The sequence below is a fragment of the Thunnus thynnus genome, chromosome 11, assembly GCF_963924715.1.
Source record: "Thunnus thynnus chromosome 11, fThuThy2.1, whole genome shotgun sequence".
Lineage (NCBI taxonomy): Eukaryota > Metazoa > Chordata > Actinopteri > Scombriformes > Scombridae > Thunnus > Thunnus thynnus.
This window is the reverse complement of record NC_089527.1, coordinates 30,767,750-30,784,642: the sequence shown is the minus strand read 5'-3', so window position 1 is coordinate 30,784,642 and position 16,893 is coordinate 30,767,750. Positions and strand designations below refer to the sequence as shown.

General features: G+C 40.5%; 1 protein-coding gene across 8 annotated transcripts in view; it reads right to left on the bottom strand.

The window, feature by feature from the left end:
* Positions 1 to 16,893, bottom strand: part of sema5ba (sema domain, seven thrombospondin repeats (type 1 and type 1-like), transmembrane domain (TM) and short cytoplasmic domain, (semaphorin) 5Ba) — a 170,846-nt gene that overhangs the window by 35,856 nt on the left and 118,097 nt on the right. For 7 of the 8 annotated variants that reach the window (XM_067604431.1, XM_067604429.1, XM_067604434.1 and 4 more), the window contains 4 exons: positions 14,671 to 14,956; positions 3,332 to 3,467; positions 2,281 to 2,488; positions 1,605 to 1,812 (listed from right to left, as the gene is read on the bottom strand). In XM_067604431.1, the coding sequence (XP_067460532.1) occupies positions 1,605 to 1,812; positions 2,281 to 2,488; positions 3,332 to 3,467; positions 14,671 to 14,956 (838 nt within the window). The remainder of the gene's footprint in view (positions 1 to 1,604; positions 1,813 to 2,280; positions 2,489 to 3,331; positions 3,468 to 14,670; positions 14,957 to 16,893) is intronic. The other variant, XM_067604432.1, reaches the window with a different exon arrangement.

The window sequence follows — 16,893 nt, the reverse complement described above, 5'->3', positions numbered from 1 at the left end:
TGTTGGCTTCTTGCATATCTCACCCACATCTTATTAAATGCACTGGTTTTCCTACCTGAGCTTTCTCTCTCTCTCTCTCTCTATGTGTGTGTGTGTGTGTGTCTGCTCCCATGTGTCTATGAGTTTGGATTTAGTAGAAATATAGCAAGCTGACTCATCAGGCAGCACATATGAGAACTCGTCCAAGCACCAACCCACGCACAAATCACAAAGTAGAACCCTTTCCGTACACACACACACACACAATGAAAAAAGGATCAAGCCATTTGTATGCTAAAATGAAGTTGACTTTGAAGGACTGAGGTGGCTGGCTGAGGATCCTGATTAAGAGGACTGATGAGATACAGGAGGTTGGACAAACAGCCAGTGGGTTTTTCTCCCCTCGCTCACCCTTGAGATGGAGATTTTCACATGAATAACACTGAAGCTGGAGATGGCAGAGCGAAAGGCCGCTTTCTCTCGCTCTCTCTCTCTCACTGTCTTTGTAGCTCTCTCTCACACACACAAACGTGCCTTCAGAGAAACTTCTCTGGCAATGTACTAGGTAGCTTCACACACAGTTTTTGTGTATCCTTTGATTCAGACACAAACAAAAGCCAGAACAGTGTTCTCTCTGTATTATACAGCACTTCATTACTTGTAAAAAACCACAGCACAACAAATTAATTTCCTCTAGCAAGCAGATACCGCCCCAGTCATTTGTCTGGTTCCATAAGGACTTTAATGATTATAGGCAAGGCCTTCCAGACATTAATCCTAGTTGAGGACAGATAATTACCTTCAGTAGAAGACCAACCAGGTTAAAATGAATCCACCGCCAAGAGGCATAAAATGAACAATAAAACACACTGTGTACACTGCATGGCTGCTTCAGAAAGTGAACACCACTGTCCCTCATGAAGCTTATCACTTTATTCTTATAGTGGGACTTCAAAAGGTCTCACATCAAGAGGAAACATTGCAGAGGTGACCAATCATACCAATCGACCAACAATCGAACCACCAACGTTGCACAGTTATGGTATGCCTGGTATGCACAATCTGTGATTTAACACAGGCTGAATCCAAATGTTCAGCCTCATGGACTTCGGTCATACAGTACATATTCTGAAGTGTCTGAAGTGCTCGCTGTTTTTTCTTCAAGTATGTGACAGTGCAGGGCTATGATGGAAAAAATGCACTTAGATGCGACCTAGACAGACCTTCGTTGTTGCCATGGACATGGCTTAGATCTTGACATTAGGCTTGCCGCAGTAATTGGTGTTACCGGAGATACACAGTGTTCAGGTATACAATGATTACATCACTTTCCCACCCGCCCCCCCCCAGACCTTTGAATTCAGCCCAGTGTTGTATTAAATTGGATGGAAAGCTCCCTCCCCTCCCTGGTTTTTCATATGTTTTTTACTTTACACTCACCTGACATTTATTTTTTTCCACTTGATAAGTTCTCAAGAGCTTAGAACACCTTTTCACCAGTGACTTTGCATTTTTAACATTCTTCATAATGAATTTTACGAATGCCTGAGTGACCATAATGTTTGGGTTCCCTCTAGATTAGTGAAAATGCTCCACTAGACGTGGAGATTTTAAGTAGTACTCACATCTCAGTTTTGTAGGTCGAGCACCTCTCAAGGGGGATCTTCAGGACTCGATTGTTGAGCCCAACAAACAGTGACCTGTCACTATGCAGGATCTGCAGGCTCAGGATGGGTTCACGCACCCCCGGAGGGAGGAGCTCCATCTCCTCCAGGTAACAACCTTGTAGGTTCTTATTGGGTGTAGCCAGGGCCTTCAGGATGGTGCCATATTCTGATTGGACAAGAAGGACAAAAAGATTTATCAGAGAGATTTCAGGGATAATAAGAAGCAGTAAAAAAATTATCAGCAGATCAGTGCACAGATGTAAAGCAACAATGTGCAGCACAGTAGCTCAGTAGTTAGCACCGTTGCCTTGCAGCAAGAAGGTACTGGGTTCGAACCCCAGCCTGTTCTTGTACCCATGTTTGCATGGGTTTCTGCCAGGTGCTCTGGTTTCCTCCCACCATCAAAGACATGTATGTTAGAGTTAATATTCCTGTCAGTGCCCCTGACCAAGACACTGGCAAAAGGACTGAAGTACTTCTTCTTCAAGTGTTACTTAAATACACCTGACGAAAGCCAGCTTCAGTTGCTCTGCTTTATCTTTTCCTTTCAAATTATACATTTGAGATAAGCCATATTTCTAATTAATATACAGTATGTGGGGTGTGTAAAAGCCTGCATGTATTTTCTACTAACCCGTGCTGATGTACATAACATGGTAGAGGGTGTCCATGCCCTGAACAATGTCCACGACCAGGTTGGAGAAGCGAACGTCATCCTGCATTATCAGCGGATCTACAGACTCTGGCTGGACGACATCGTTCATCAGGTAGAGCCGCTGGGCGTCCTGCAGGCTGCGCTCCGTCAAACCTTCGTTGGGACCCTCGTCATTTATTGTACCACACTGGAGAGGAGAGACAACAGAGAGGGAGAAAAGAGAGAAAGGGTAAGGTGTCAGAGGAGATGTAAAAAGATGGGATGGAAGCAAGAAAACAAGACAGTCTGTCGGAAAGAATGACAAACAATGGAGAAGTACCTCATCCAACCACGCATTGTACTTTCTAAATCAATACACCATGTCTGGCTACGTTGTTTCAATTCTTAATTCTATTATCAGTAATTGCAAACTACAGTGTGATTGTGATATGACCACAGCAACAACACTGCAGTTTAATGTTTGGGTCTGTTTGGGTTGCAGAGTGTAGCTGCTGATCATTCTCTGGGATTTAGAAATCAGAGATGGATTTGTTGGTAGATTCCTTTTTGGAATTTTTGGTGGTAAAACTACCAGTCACTGTCACAGCAGCTTTTCCAGAACTGTTCTAAACTACTCTTTGTGACCATTTTTATGTTATTTAGTGACAATCAGATATAATATGTAATATTATATGTATAATCATATATGTAATATGTTCCAGAGAGAAAAAAAAATAGTGCACAAATCTCTTAGGATATCAGAAATGTCCTGTTTGTGGCTATTTCTGTCCATAGCTCTAACATGTGCAGTTAGCTAGTCATGAAAGTTTTTTTTTCCTGAATTCAGTCTGTGAGGTGACCTTACTGCTTCCAACCATGCTGTGTAGCATTAACCAGCGAGCTGTATAAACCAAGTGGTGCTAGATACTAGATTAGAGATGGTTCAGTTTTGATAAGTTGATAACTAAAATGCCACTTAGAGAATCTTCATTGGAGCATTGGGTTAAGTAGTGTTAGATTACCCTGGATGAGCTTGGGTGGTTAAACTAACCTGAAAGTTGTGGATGGGGTTGGGCGTGGGAAGCCAGGTAGAGCGAGGGTTCTCCTGGGAGCGGAAGGGCCCGTTGAAAGCCTGGGTGATGGCGCTCAGGTTGAAGGCGCACACTGCAGATGCTGCAATACTGTTGCTTTATAGAGAGACAGACAGGGAAGACAAGACAGCAAGGGGAAGATAGCAGGGAGCAGAATAGGAAGAGAGAGGGAGAGAAGGTAAAAATAAAGACATTTAAACAACAATGTTCATAACAGTTTACATGTTGGCAGCAAATGTGAAGCTATATCAGATACGAGCAGCATCCAGCTGTGTAATAAAGCCATTCTGCAGTGTGTGTTCCATCCTCTTAATGGAAGTTCTATCATTTACACCTGCACTAACCAGGCGCCATGATGCTCGCTTGCTTTGGCTGCAGGCTAAGCTATGCTATCAGAGCCACACAGTGAATGGGGACAGTATTAAGCTGAGGATATGGGAGGCAGTAACACAGATTATGTGCAAACACACACACACACAGCTGCCTCACATGTGTCAAATACGAGAGTAAACCCCAGCTAAACTGGCAGTGTTAGTAAGGTTATTATCGTGAGGCTCCTCGGTCATAATGTGCTGCAAGGTAATGAGTTTCTTAACTGCCTTCTACTGCTGACTGTTTTTTTTTTTTCTCTTGCCTTCCCATACACCCAGCGCAACACACAGACTTTTTACTATGCTGTGAACAGCCTGCTTCCTTGGCATGGCTTGTGGGATGCTGATAAGCCATCAGTTAGAGGATAGTGAGTGATAACATTATAGGGAAAGAGTGAAACAGAAACAGAGAGCCACAGAGAGAGCCACAGACAGCGAGGCAGAGAAAGACAGGCTATTGTAAGGTCTTCATGGTGTTTTATGAGCCATTTCGGTATCTTGGGTAAAGTATAAATCAGTGAAAGCTGCTGGATGAAAAGGTGAGGGAGAAAAGGCTGAGAACAATGTGTCCCAGGGTTTGGTAAATGGTATTGGTAAGGCCTAAATGTGTATTTATCAACTCTTAGGCTGCTTATGCTCAGTTATGATTCTCTTCATTTTCATTTCTGTATGGCATATCCACTACATGTTTTAACTAGGCATGCAATATGTCCATTTCTGATTTTTATGTTTCTGAATATTTGGCACAACAGTGTAACGTTGTCATCAAGGAAGCAAATTTTACACCTGAAACTCATTTCTTTCATTTCCATTTCTTCTTGCACCACAGGAAATCATGCTGCATTAGCTACAGTGCTTGCAGTCTCTGTTTGCACTGTAACCATAGAGAAACAAACAATCACCTGGATTACTTTTGAAATGGAAGAACAAGTATGAGTCTGATGATTGTAAGGCAAAATAAAATAATATATAGATTATGTGATATATGTATGCACTGTGCATGAACATTCATTCTTAATCTTCTATGGATGTATACTGTATCTTTAATAGACAGAGAGGACTTTCTCAGGAAAACTAGAAGTTGCACTGATTCCAACAGTGTGTGTATGACATTTGCACAGTCTGCTTTGACACAAAACAGAGACACAGCTTGTCTTCTGTGCTTTATGGGAACCTTGTTTTTAAGACATAAAAATGAAACTCGGAGGATCATCCTTCATATCCTATATTGGATCATCCTCCTCTGAGATTAATATTCTCATTTTTATCTTGAATATGTTGACATCTGTGATTGCTTTGGTTGGTTTTGGTTTTGAATATCACTTTCTCTGAGATCCAGTTCAGAACTGTGAGGAAACAAATATGTTCTGTCATTTCAGCGGAGCAGTAAAGTGCTGTGCAGCTCCAAATGAGCTCTGACTAAAGAAGTGGGGAAGCCAAACAGGTGGCTCAATGACCAACTCTTAGGCTGCGAAGGAGAACAGCCTCCAGACTTCAGCAAAAGGAGGGGGGGTTTTTCTCCTAAATGGCTCTGGTGGAAACAAGAATGACAGGAAAGCAACGACATAGTGTGTGAAGCAGAGTGAGTGCTGTGGTGAGCCGGCAGTAACCAAACCCCATCTGAAAGAAACCACAGGCAAATGAGCTGCAATAACTGAGCAGCAGCCACAATAGTTTTCACACGGACACGCAAACACACAGTTTGACATACACTGTAATAGTAAGTTAACTGTGGGTTTGTGGTAGTACTGTATAGCTACAACTTGCATTGAAGCCAAACTCTGCCTCAGACAGCCTGATACTGTCCAGATTATTTGAGATCTACTGGGGTTGTTGTGCATAATGCCAAGAGAACAGAGCGACAGGAAGCATTCAAAGGAATACAGTCTATTGCACTAATGGATGCAACCCATATGTTTTGAGTCTGCTTAAAAGCCCGGGAAAGAGATTGAAAAGCAGTTTGACATCTGCTATGCTGTTTGCTGCCGCTGCTCTGCCGCTCTATGAGGCCACAATGATCACTTTTATTATGAGTGAAGCCACTTCTTCAAGTGATTCATCTCAGCCCAACAGCCTGATCCTGTTACTGCTCGTCCTCTTAAAAACATCTCCATTTACTGTTTTGTTTAGCTGAATTCATCCCCGTCCACCACTCGTCGTTCTCTCCTTTTTCTTTTCTGCGCTATGCACCGATTTGTTCAAACCTCCTTCATACCCCATGCTGCAGTGGATATCTGGCGATGCAACCGGCATGTTGCGGTGTTTTTTATGTTGAGAATAAGTGATGGAATGAGAGAGACAGGGAGGGAATGACAGAGATTGAGGCATCAGCAAGACCTCTCTCTATGTTCTCATTCTCTCTGATAAAAACTTTTTGTCTCTCTTTTCCTGTTTCTTTCTCTTTCTCCAGAGACTCGTGGGTGGAGATGGAGGTGTACAGAGGTGTCCTTACATTCTTACTTATACTAGTTTCATGCTCTCCAAACAGCCTGCAGGTAGAAGATAACCACATACAGTACATTTACTCAAGTACACTACTTGAGAATTTTAAGTAGTGGGAGTATTTTCATTTTTATGAGAGAAATATTGCACTTTTTGCTCCACTAGACTTATCTGCTATTGATACATATAGCACTTAAAATTGTGTTCAACCAGCTACAACACTGAAATGCTGCTTACATGTTAATGCATCTATAATGATAATCCTGGTATAATATATGATAATAGTTTTAAAGGGACCTTTTTCATGAGCATTCAGTATTTTTACTCTGTGGTATAGTTATGAATGCTTAAAGGCTGAGGCTGGCTTGGCTATATGTTTATTACTGTCAACAAATCCAATGAGAAGATAAAGGAAATATAACTCATTTGATCCCATTAGCAAGTATGGTCTATCCAAAGCCTGATATATCTTATTTCTCTCTGCCAGTGTTGTCAAAAACACACTAGTTAACCACACTGTTGCTCTGGTTTACATTACTTTCCTGCACTACCATGAACACACACACTGTAGTGTATTATGAGTCACTCCCACATACACTGTTCTGCTGCAAGAAATATTCACTACAGCACCAAATGTGTATTTATATGTGGCTGAAAATAGTCCCCAACAAATGCAGTATTTCCTCCTGGGAATATTTGCTAAAACTAGATCAAAACTACAACTAAATCAAACTAGGCATTTATAATTTGCTTTTTGTCTTCAGTAGGAATAAATGGGCTTGGGAGTGACACAGGCAGGGTACAAAAGTCAAAGCATGGAAAGACAGACTGACTTGCTTTGTGTTTACTTGTGTTTTCATGTGACTTCTTGACAATAAGAAAAAACATAGAATAACACAAGCTACATTCTTTAAGTAAAGGGGCTGAATGCTTCTTCTACTGTCATCCTGCCCCGCAGGGTACATCACTGCAGATGCCAGAGAAGTTTACGACATAAAAAGTTTAGATGTGTAACTCAGTTTAGCTCTAAAAAAAAGGTGTTAGGAAGGTAATGAGCTCCTCACTCAGCCAGGCTGTTTGGTTCTCTGCAAGTAGTTCAGATCAGTACAGCAGTGAGTCTGTCTGGTAAAGATTAGTGGATGATGTGCATCGCACTAGATAAAAATATCTTTTTAGGCAGGATACCAGTATAACTGCTGCTGCATGTTGGAAACCAGACACCCAGGTGTTTGTGTTCATGAGTTCCTCGTCTAATGTTGACATCCATCTTTTTTTCTTTGGCTTGTTGACCGTTGTTATGATTACTTTATTATTATTCGATCATTTTCTGTTTTTATTCTTCAGTGTTTTCTGGTGCAGTATGTCGATTGTACTGATATATTTGTAATGATTTATTTTCATATTTTCATTTATTTTCTTTTTAATTGTTATTTTCTTGTATTGTAGTATCAGTAGAGTACAGGACAGTCCAGCTGAAACCCCAGGTTTTTAGCTAATGCGCCTAACCTCATTTTATGTGAAAAAAGGAAGATCTAAAACTACATTACGGCCAATGTTTCACCCTCTGTGAATACCTGCATCGCAGCAGAAAAGAAAAAGGGCACACTCAGCAGAGTTACATGGCTGCAGGGAGCAGAAATTGAACCAGGATTATCCATACATATTTTTATACTGCACAACAATACGCCAGCAAAAGCAACAGCTTTGGCCCAAAACAGTCACATTCAGAGGCACACCGAGTCAGCAACACCTCCACTAAACAATAAAGCAACATCACAAGCTCAATAGGTTGCACAAACATCCAGGTTTTAGATTTCGAACAATTGTGAGGAAGTGCACAGCTGACTGAAGTGTAATGGCATTGCTAACCATTAGAGGGATCAAATTGGATGGCACTGTAGTATTTTTTCAGTCTAAGCTTGACTTGACCTATTTTCACTGTATTTCCAATCAAATGCAAATCAGCCCGAAGTGAGGGACACCAAACAAAGTGAAAATAGTGGGTTCAATTTAAAGAATATACGTGAAAGGAATGATAAAACCACTGGTGCACAAGCAGCAGATCCTGTTGAATGTATTCAGATCAGGCTCGGTCTTCCACCGTGGGTCCATAGTTCATTTCAAGGTAGATTTGATGTCAGCAAGTTGATACCAGGGGAAGAGAACATTGTGTAAAATCAGAAATATTGTACAGTTATGCGACTCGCTTCACTTGGCTGCCCAGCATATCATTTATCACCCAAGTCAAATCTGATCTCATTCGGAGTCAGTCACATATTTTTCAAAGGATTACAAAGGATTTAGGGATCCCTAGGAGGTTGAAGGAGGTTCAAGTTGCACATACAGTAACATGTGTCCCGGTGACCAAGATAGCAATATAGAAATATGTGGATTATATGCCAAAACTGACTTACACTCCTCGCCATTTTTGTGGATTTTTTTTTTTTTACCATCTTTCTGGTTCTGGCAGAGGAAGATGACATCCTCATTCTTTATTCTGCCTCCAACACTATGATTGGTCGGTGGTTTCTCCAACTGGAACCGGACTAAGAAGTTGTTTCACTGTTTGACTGATCTGTTGATCATTTTTTCAATTAATCATATAGTCTATAAAACACAAGGAAATAGTGAAAAAAAAGGCACAACACAAGTTCCCAGAGCCCAAGGTAATGTCTTGTTTTGTCCAATCAGCGGTTCAAAACACGTTATTTGAACCACAGAAAATCAGCAAATCCTCACATTTGAGGAGCTGGAGTCAGATAATGTTTGGCGTTTTTGCTTTATAAATGACTTTAAGGATTAATTGATCATTAAAATTGATGTTGAATAATAACTTGCTGATCTTCTAATCTAATAATGAACCGACTGTTTCAGCAATCCTCCTTATTCTTCTCCCCCTCTCTGATATAAGACCCTCCTAGAACTAGTGAAGTGGAAAGGTCAGTAAAGTAACTCAGAGATAGATAAGGAGGCTCATAATTAGTTAGTAATGGCAGGTTAGACACCTCAGCAGGAGAATCTCACTGCTGCTCTGAGACCACAACAGAAGGACCCTGCCAATAAGGGCCCGGAGTTAATTAAAAGACCTGGCTGTGCTCTGGGGTCTTAAGTGTCCTTACTCTGATGGAATGCTAAAACCCTCCACTACATAACAGCTCGACAGTCTCAACTGGCTGCTGCACGTCTCGGTAAAAATTACAGCAGAATCATCTCCTTCCTTCCTCTCCTCTTTTGAAGAAAGGCTACAGTTAATGATTGTACCGGGCAGCTTCCAGGTGTGAATGTGTGTCTGCAAAACTGTGCAAATGTGATTAGGGCATTCTTGCAAAAAAAAGAGGCTTCCTCTCAGTGAAACTTCCCTGAATAAATAAAGATTTAAAAAACTGATTTTACAAATCAAAATAGTCATAAGGAGTCAGCCAGACATTGGAAGATATCCACGTAATTTGGCTATCTCAGACTGCTGAAGCCTCGTAACTTCAGATAAACTTTGAAATACATCTTTGCATTAGACAAGGACTGTGGGCTTTGTCCTCTTACACTTCCACTAGAAGCACATTATGCAGGGATGTTTTAATGGTCAGTATTAATAGGAGAAATGATTACAGCAAGCCAAAACTAACTTTTTTAAAGTTAATTTGGGCACCTGGCTATTGTTTTAAGACAGACTTGAAACATTAGGAACCTATCCTTTAAGCTGGGACCAGCTTGTTTGCTTGATGAGTGACTTAAATGATTAACTGTTTATCCAAATTGTGTGTTTTAAACATCTAATTATTTCACCACTAATCTGAGGACAGTGACTGAGTGAAAAACAATATAAAAGATGCTGTGTCATTTTTAGGACATCGTGGGATATATCAAGAGGGTCACAGAGAGAGAGAGAGGAGGTCACTCTACAGTATTGAGACCCGGCCCATATCGTGAGCAGACAGAGAGGATAAGTACTCTGTTCCAACTCTTACAGACCCAAACTCCTGGGAGCAACTGTGAGCCTGGTCAATTTAGGCCAGACAGATGGAGGCAGTGTTTGTGGTGATTGCATTAACATATCGAAACCCAATGAGAGAGGCGGTTTTGGAGGGAGGACAAACAAGTTTCTTTAGAAAGAAAGGGCAATGAAGGAGGAGACAAAGGACAACGGACAAAAGCTTGGAGCTCACTCTGTATCTCTGTCTCTCTCTCTCTCTCGCTCTATCCCCCGACTTTTCTTTTCTTTTGTCTCTCCACTATTTCCTGCTCTCTCTCTCTCTCTTGCTCCATCACTAAAGACGGCAGCAGACTGATGGGGAGCAGCCATGTGGTGGCAAATACCGGCAGCTTAACAGGTGAGGGAGAGGAAGCTGAGAGGCAGGATTCAACTTTTCCCCTGACAGAACACAGAATACATTTGAATACAAACGACTGCGCTTGCTCACACACACATACACACACACACACACACACACACACACACAGCGAAGATACATGCCCTCACATAAACACACACCATATATGCAAACACACAGTTTAGCCCAAGACAACTCTATGCTGCACTAGCAGTGATCACTACCAACTCTTAATCATCATCTTAAATGACTTGTATTCAATCAAAGTGAAGTCACAAATCTGATGACTTTAGTCTCTTAGATTTTAGACTTCAGACTACATTTGCCAGAGTTAAAAACACAAGTGAACATGTGCCTGGGTCTGGAGAGAATCCCCTCAGATCAAACATGCTTGATATTTGCTGCGTGTCTCAGATCCTGTCTCTGTGGACAATGGCATTTCAGCATTCATTACATGAAATCAGCTGTTGGGCCATTATCTGAGTGTTGCTGAGAGTTTCATCTTTATATAATTTATGTAGTAAGTAACCACAATGAAATACAGACCAAGTCATTTAAATTAGTTTTGCTTTATGTGTGCCTTTTCTTTTTCTTTCCCCCTCTCTGTCTTACCTATCTTTTAACTTGCTGTGAGGCTTTTCTTTGTGTTTTGTGGGGATGAATAGAGGCAGAATGATTGTGCCTGAACAAAAACATACATGACTTATCAAAAGGCATGCGGACCCACAAACTGATTGCATCTTGTAATGTGTGACCCTATTCATAACTTCCAGAGTGCGCACTGACGCTTACTGAAGTGTGAAAAGGGAGATTTCATTCACCAGGTGTACCACAGATTCCATGAAATCAATGTGTAATGTGCGCTGGCTGTAACTCCTTGGTTACCAACCTTCTCATCTAACTTTCAGAGAGAAAGACAATAAGCGTATTTCCAAAACATCAAACTATTCCTTGAACATTTCTAACTGCATTTCTTATTCTAGTGCCCTGCTAGTGAAACCTAGAGGCTATAATGTTCATTACTCCACACTATACGAAATTGTTGGGATGGAACAAACCATCATACATATTGTTTGCTATTCTCAGAACCTTAACAGCAGTAGAGCTGAAATATAAAAATACTTATGAAGGTGCTGCTTAAAGAAATATCATACCATAGAGTCATTAAAAATAATGTCAATGTCAAATGTGTAAAGGGTTTCTCCTCTCGGTAGCATTAATGTGCTCAGCAAATTTCATGGCATATATGTATTTTCTGTACAAAGTTGATATTTGTCTTGAAGGTGGAATGAAAGGCTCATAAAGTGTCCAAAACAACTCAGGGGAGCATACAGCATACCGTAAATGTCCACCAGAGGCTCAAAATTCTCTAGTTCATTGTTGGCAGAATCACAGAGAAACTGAAGTTTGTGAGTCAGGCTGCAGCTGTAGTGTATAGCTCCGATGGTTCGCTTCCTCCTCCACATTATGTTGTGTCTGATTCCACAGTACCATATTCAGCTTCTTAACATGAAACTAGCTTTCTTCCAAATATACTGATATTTTATAGTTTTTGGTAGTATGACATTGTAGTGACTGTTTTTACCTATTGCTAATGCTTCCTATTGCAGATGGAGTGTTTTGGGAGACCCACCTTTGACCGTCCTTGAAGGCACCACTACAGAAAATGAGGAAATGTACTTTGTAGTCTGAGGCAGATCTACAAAGTCCACCAGGTGACGCATCTGGCGGACTTTTGCAGCTGGACGAAGAGGGATATTTTATTTCAGAGTTTAAGAAAGTTTAATGTCATTCATATGTATGTACTACCCACATTAAAACTATAGGAATCAACTTGAAAATCAGTGAAGCCGTCCTTTAAGATAGTTTGTCTCAAGCAAAAGGAATCATCCTCCAGGCAACATGAATATTCTTACAGATGTTCATGTTATGCCCAGTAGTTATTAATAGCAATATCTTTGTTGATATTGTGCACTGGACTAAAGTGTTGGACAGACTGTCTGACTAATGTCACCATCCTAAGCCTGCTCATAACCAAGCAAACGTGATGCAATTACACTTCTCTAAACATAAAAAAAACATAACAAGATCTGCAGTCTACGCACTTTGGCTCCCTGTGTTTCCTCCCTGTAATGAAATGTGTGACACTCCTCTGACTCCCCACCCCACCCCACCCCGCACTGGAGCAATCAAACACCAGCGGGAGTATGAGTCAGTCTGTATATCCAGCCCGGCTGAGAGCTGCATGCATCCACACTGATCATTAGCAACAGCAAGGAGGCTCTATACTCTGGAAAAGTCTCTCCCTCTCTTAATAGGTGGGAAAATGTCGGAGTAGCAAACCTTATGAAATGATGAAATCTGAGGGCTAATGAAAAGAATTTGGAGGTGAAGTGTTACGGTGTGTGTCACTGTTCCCCCATTAATATTCGTGTCGGTGTTGAAAGGGCTCTTCAGCACAGCTGCAGCTTGTTTTTGTGGGGTTGTTCATCCTTTCTATTCAGCACTGAGGGCAATGTTGAGTAATGCATGGATACTTTAGAGTCACTATACTTTTTACAATGTCTGTACAGATACTCAAGCACTGTCTTTTTCACTGTCCTGTGTGGCTGAAAGTGTATGACTGAAATCTTGTAATATGATTTCTGTAGAGTTATTTTCTCTCTCACTCTAAATACATAACAGAGTCTAAACTGACTGAAGATGATTGCTCTGAAAGTACACCCACCCTCATCCCCCAGTGTGTTTTCATCACGCACACACTGAGCTAATTTAGATGATAGATGTCAGAAAAGTTTCTTTTTTCTAGCTGCAAGTATTTCCTCTACTTTATTTTTATCAAGCAGCATTATGGCAAGAATAGCGGATCACACTGCATCAGGCTTCCACTGTCATTCAGGTTTATTGAGATGAATTGTCTAAATTTTGCCCATTAGGAAAGAATGCAATTGCAAATTTTGTCCTTGAAAAAGAAAAAGTAATTTTAAGTGGATAATGAATTACCGCTCTCAAAGGAATAATTATCAAGGTTAACAGCAGAACTTTTGAAATGAGTGATAAGTCATGAAAGATTCAGTATATCACTTCTGAGTAATGAACAATGTGTTATCTACTCATTTGTGTGTCTATATGAACCTTCAGAAATGTAATAATAAGCTGTGGGGGGATCTGCACTGGGGTTTAATCCTGGGAACTGAATTACCTGTATTACCAGGAATTCTTATCAAAATCAAGTCTTTTCCCAGGAAAAATTCTTACCGGAAAGCAGGACTTGTAGCAGGTGTGTGCAAAACCATTTTATATACGATTTACAATGTACTAAAACAAAGACACTAATTAACACTATCATCCAATTGTCATGGCTAAATCCTTAATCCAACCTTGAAATGCTGTTATTATGACAAATTGGATCAACTTTTCAGCTGCAGCAGTTCAATCTGTTTCATTTTCATGCTAAAATGGAAACTTTAGCTACAGTCCAACTGTGTGGAAAAAATACAATATTTTTTAGAATAAATGTGAACCAAGAGGAGTGAAAAATCTATTAACAAACACGCAGTAGGTCCAACAAGTGGCTTAATCATACACATGGGCCTCCTTCACCGACATCAACATCAATGCTCCCCTGTCTCAAAACATAGAAAGAACATGCTAATGGGTACATGACGCATTTTCCTTCGCTGCCTCTCCCAGCAGTAATAACCTCAAGTCAGCATTATGAATATGGCCAGGCATGCTTTCATTTAACCGTTATATTAAAACTGATGAGAGGATGTTATGAAAAACTGAGTTCTGTATGGCTGGCATTGTGTACTTTTCAATTGTTGTTTTCCTAAAAAATATTACCACATGATCCAATGATTATAATATGATATGATATGGTTATTTGCAGGTCTGTGTTTGTAATCAATAATTTGTGTTTGAAATCAATAATCACAAGAAAACATTAAATCCTACTTTGTATGGTATCTATCTACATGGGTGATTGTTAAGACCTTGAAGTAATGTAAAGTTTGTGCTGTGACATGAGTTCAAATCTAAAATCATTGCTCATATTGCTCATACCAGATATTTCCAACATTAGGAACCCTCGTGGATTAAATGCTTCCCATGCATGTGTGAACAGGTGTGCATACAGTACATATGATCTCCACTCACACATTGGTCGTGAAGATGCCGTAGATGAGGTCTTGCTCGGGCAGATAGAAGGTGCTCTGCAGCTCGTTGTAGTAGAAGGGGATCTCTCCAGAGCGGGAACAGTTAAGCCTCGCCTTCATGAACGTGGTCCAGGTGTCCTCCAGGAGAAATCGCCCGCCGATATCGTTCTTGCAGACCCTTGCCACACGGGAGTAGACTGTCTTGCCGCAGTCGTGCTCCACTGCGTTCTCCCTCAGGAAGAAGAAGGTGAAGAGGCCGATGTCGTAGGCTGAGATGAAGTGGGGCTCTGCCGGAGGTAAGAAGGGGGGAGGGAGGGAGAGGATCATTACACTATAACTCCAGGGAAAAAGAAATATTTGCAACATTTATCTTTAAGATTTTGTTGCTTTGACCCCTGTACTCCCTAATATTGATTGCAATAAAAACTTCAAAATTCCACTGTTGCATTCCTTTTTAAGATGGTCTAGAAAGGATCCTCAATGTCAAATGTGTAAATGAGAAGAGACGGTGCAGAGGGAGGAGGAGAGGATAAAAAATAGTTGCTAATAAATCCATCTGATGTTTTGATGGTAAATCCATGGAGCTATGTCTGTTTAACTGGATGCCCGTGCGGCTTTTATTGCCCTGGGTGACACAGCAAATGATTAATGGCCCTCCCTGCTGGGTGGGTTATCAGGTAAAGCAGACTGAATAACAGTTTGAATGGGACGTTAGTGTCTTCCATTGTAAACACATGAGTCATCACAGAATACTAATTCATCACTGTGGCCATGTTGGGAAATAGAGCTTAAACATGTCCGTCGGCGTCCATGCATCCAACACATCGAGGTTGATTTAACATTCTACACGTGGATCTCTTATGTGCAGACGTTCTCAGACGTTTGTATCTGGCATCTCTGCAGACACCTCAATACAATCAAGGTGAATGGAATTTTGTTTGCACCGCTCACAGCATTGAAAATTACATTTAAAAAACTCAAAGGCAGTGTGTCCTTCTAGAAACAATGTCCTTGTTACTCAGTACAATCAACAGACCTATCTAAATAGTTTTCAGTGAAACCTCCTTCTATCTAAGAAATAGTTCCCAAGTAAAACCCAGTGTAATAGGTGAGAACCCAACCTGGCCAAACCTGGGTTTGGGTAATTTGGGTAATTTGGGTAAACCAAACCTTTGATGCCTAAAAAAATATGACTGTATAGCATCTTTGTCCATAAAAAAAACACATACATATCTAAATGTAATTGTTTTTACATTTTCAGATAAGTATAAAATTAACTAGCCCCATTTGATGCTTAGAAAATAGAAAAGCTCAGGGAAGCGGCTGTGTGCTGTTCTTTATCTGTGGTGGAGAAGTTAACCAGACATGCATTTGACAAACTAACCAGTTAGTCCTCATGCCTGAATTCTTCTCTCTTCTAAAACCAAAACATACTGTTTGAAAACACTTTTGCTCCCCAGCCTTAGGGGGCAGTAATGAGCCCATCACTGCTATCTGCACCAGAATGAGGAAAACTCAAAAACTTACTTGAACAAACTGCACAGAGTTAAAATTTATGCTTCATCGGAAGTGTTTTCAAACAGTTTGTTTTACAGGGTCAAGACTTCATGGATGATTACTAACTGGTTGGTTTAGCTAATGTATGCACATCTGATTAACTTCCCCATGTCAGACAAAGAGCAGCACACAGTCATTTCCCTAAAGCCTTTCTATGACAAAAATAGAAAAAATTACAAGCTCTATGGTTTTAAATAATCCATAATAATCTTGGAGATCTGTTGTTTTCACAGGAAAGTGCAGAAAAAGGGTGATCCAGTTGTTAGACTGTTGGTCACCATGTTGTCTGTCAAAGAGTCGTTGAGAAAGATTTTGTGTATCTCAAGCCGGTATCTGTTACCAAAGTTGACACCAGAATTATTTGTCAAACAATTAAACAATCATAGATTCTTCATAATACAATAACAACCTTCTGACATTTCTGGTTTTTAAGTTGTAGTTTAAAACAATCTAATAAAATAAGCATCCATGTTGCTGTTCTGACACTGAGCTTAGCCATGGCTTCATCAGCCAAAAGTTTTGTTTTTCTACTGGTGTGTTTTCTACTTCTTCGAGTACTACTAGTGTGAAAAAATTATGAAACAAAGAAAATACTCCTCTGCTGCTGTCACTTGAGTTTTCCACTGGGACCCATTTATTTTAAGTGATATCACACACTCAGATACAT